The following is a 1890-nucleotide window of genomic DNA, read 5'->3' as shown; positions in this document are numbered from 1 at the left end:
CTATTCTTTTTGGATGTTAAGCTAGCAAATCATTTAAGGCTCGAGTCTCATTTATTTTAACATCCAATTGAATATGTCCACATTACAAGGGGATAGAATTTTAGTAAGATTTCTTAATAAGCTCAATGTCCATTTTGTAAATGACTTTGTTAAAACTTCATTTGAGAGTACTTTCTAACACCATTGAATAACTCTTCGACTCTCTCTCGCTAGCGTACACACACAATTAAGGACCATGCATTGACCCCTGCTTCGTGTGCGTTTGTCTTCGTAAAATCCAACATGGCTGTCTTTGTTAATGTCTCTCTCTCCTCTCTCTCTCTCTCTCTCTCTCTCTCTCTCGGGGGTTTCTTTTTTACTCTCCTTTGCGGTCCTCCCTCTTCCTTTCTTCACTTTCTACTCATGTGCATTCATCATAGGCTATACAATAACTATTGAACTTACCGTCTTCTTCGCCTCCTTCCTCTCTCCTTCCTCTCCTTGAACCCAAAACTCTTGCATCTTCTCTTTTCAACATTGTCCATCAGGGCTAGTTTCTCATACATTTTCTACCAAGAATGTCTAACCGAAGGTCGTCGAGCACGCAGTCAGGTACTCCCTCGAGAATCACTGATGATCAGATGATTGAGCTCGTTTCCAAGCTCCGCCAGCTCCTTCCCGAGATTCGCAGTAGCCGCTCTGACAAGGTACTTTCATGTCCTATCTCTATCTCAGACCCAACTGTAATATGGCGAGCTGATACCAAATTATTATGTTGCAACCGGAAAGAAAGTTTTCGACAGCGATGGTTTTTTTTTTTTTTTGGGGGGGGGGTGGTTGTTGAGAAAATTAATAAAACTCAGGGTCTTTTGTCAAGAAAAAGAAATATATTGGAATTTGAGAAACGCTAAGCATAAATGTATGCAAATGATTTTTTTTTTTAATTCGCTGAACCTTTTTTTTTTTAACTCACAGAACACCTTTCTAGGGCTGCCTAAAATATTAGTCAGTCCACATACCAAGGAATGTGATTTCCCATGGAGTCTAACCAACCCACGTTTGACTTACACAGTCGACTTGTGGTTGTACTATGATACCCACACCGATTTGCGTGTTTGAACATGAGTAAACAAATTCCGAGAGCACTAAAGAAATGAAAGACCCAAGACTCGTCCAAGCCATCGAAAATGGCTCAGTTGGTTGCTTACCTTCTGTCAGAAATGTTCGCAAAAGGTGCCAAATTAAGCCGTACAATAATTTGCTTACTGAAGATGATGATGATGCGTTCTCACTGTCTTGTAGGTTTCAGCTTCGAAGGTGTTGCAAGAGACGTGTAGCTACATCAGAAGCTTGCACAGAGAGGTGGCCGACCTCAGCGAGCGACTGTCGCAGCTATTGTCCACCGTTGATGCCGATAGTGCAGAAGCTGCCATTATTAGGAGCTTAATCATGTGATCAGTAGCTCTCTTAGGGTTGGGATTAATTGCTAATTTGCTTCTATATTAATCTATCTCTCTCACTAGGGCCTTGGTCTATCTTTCTATCTAGATGAAACCCAGTCAGGAAAATTTAGTTTGATTTTGATTATCTTAGTCAGGAATCTGTATTCAATGTAATTTCGTGGGTAGTTATGCATAATCAATGTAACAATGATGCCGTGAGAGTACTTTGTTTTTTCTTCTTTTTTAAGCTTTGTCTGTTTTGTGAGATTAGTACTAATTAGTTGTCGTTAAGCGTTCAATCCTAACACGTGACACTGACATATATTTGCGGTGATTTAGATAGAGCATTGCTAGCATCTCCTCGTACGAATGACTAACGCTAAGACAATTGATTGAAATCTTTATAAAATGATCGATGTGTCAAGCTTTAAGTGAGTGTTTAAATCAGAGGCCCGTTCAAACACACACC

The 1890-nt window shown here is 40.1% G+C and overlaps 1 protein-coding gene across 1 annotated transcript; it reads left to right on the top strand.

The window, feature by feature from the left end:
• Positions 1 to 330: 330 nt before the first annotated feature.
• Positions 331 to 1686, top strand: LOC104421895 (transcription factor PRE5). The gene is made up of 2 exons (XM_010034045.3): positions 331 to 686; positions 1282 to 1686. The coding sequence occupies exons 1-2, from the start codon at positions 558 to 560 to the stop codon at positions 1432 to 1434; spliced, it is 282 nt and encodes a 93-aa protein (XP_010032347.1). The 5' UTR covers positions 331 to 557; the 3' UTR covers positions 1435 to 1686.
• The last annotated feature ends 204 nt before the right edge of the window (positions 1687 to 1890 follow it).

The sequence above is a fragment of the Eucalyptus grandis genome, chromosome 10 (assembly GCF_016545825.1).
Source record: "Eucalyptus grandis isolate ANBG69807.140 chromosome 10, ASM1654582v1, whole genome shotgun sequence".
Lineage (NCBI taxonomy): Eukaryota > Viridiplantae > Streptophyta > Magnoliopsida > Myrtales > Myrtaceae > Eucalyptus > Eucalyptus grandis.
This window is presented reverse-complemented; position numbering and strand designations above follow the sequence as displayed.

What these genes read in the sequence shown, in the direction of transcription:
- LOC104421895 (XM_010034045.3), top strand. Translation starts at nt 558, where the DNA reads ATGTCTAACCGAAGGTCGTCGAGCACGCAGTCAGGTACTCCCTCGAGA. An exon ending in GCAGTAGCCGCTCTGACAAG is followed by an intron (nt 687 to 1,281) that starts GTACTTTCATGT and finishes ACTGTCTTGTAG; the next exon opens with GTTTCAGCTTCGAAGGTGTT.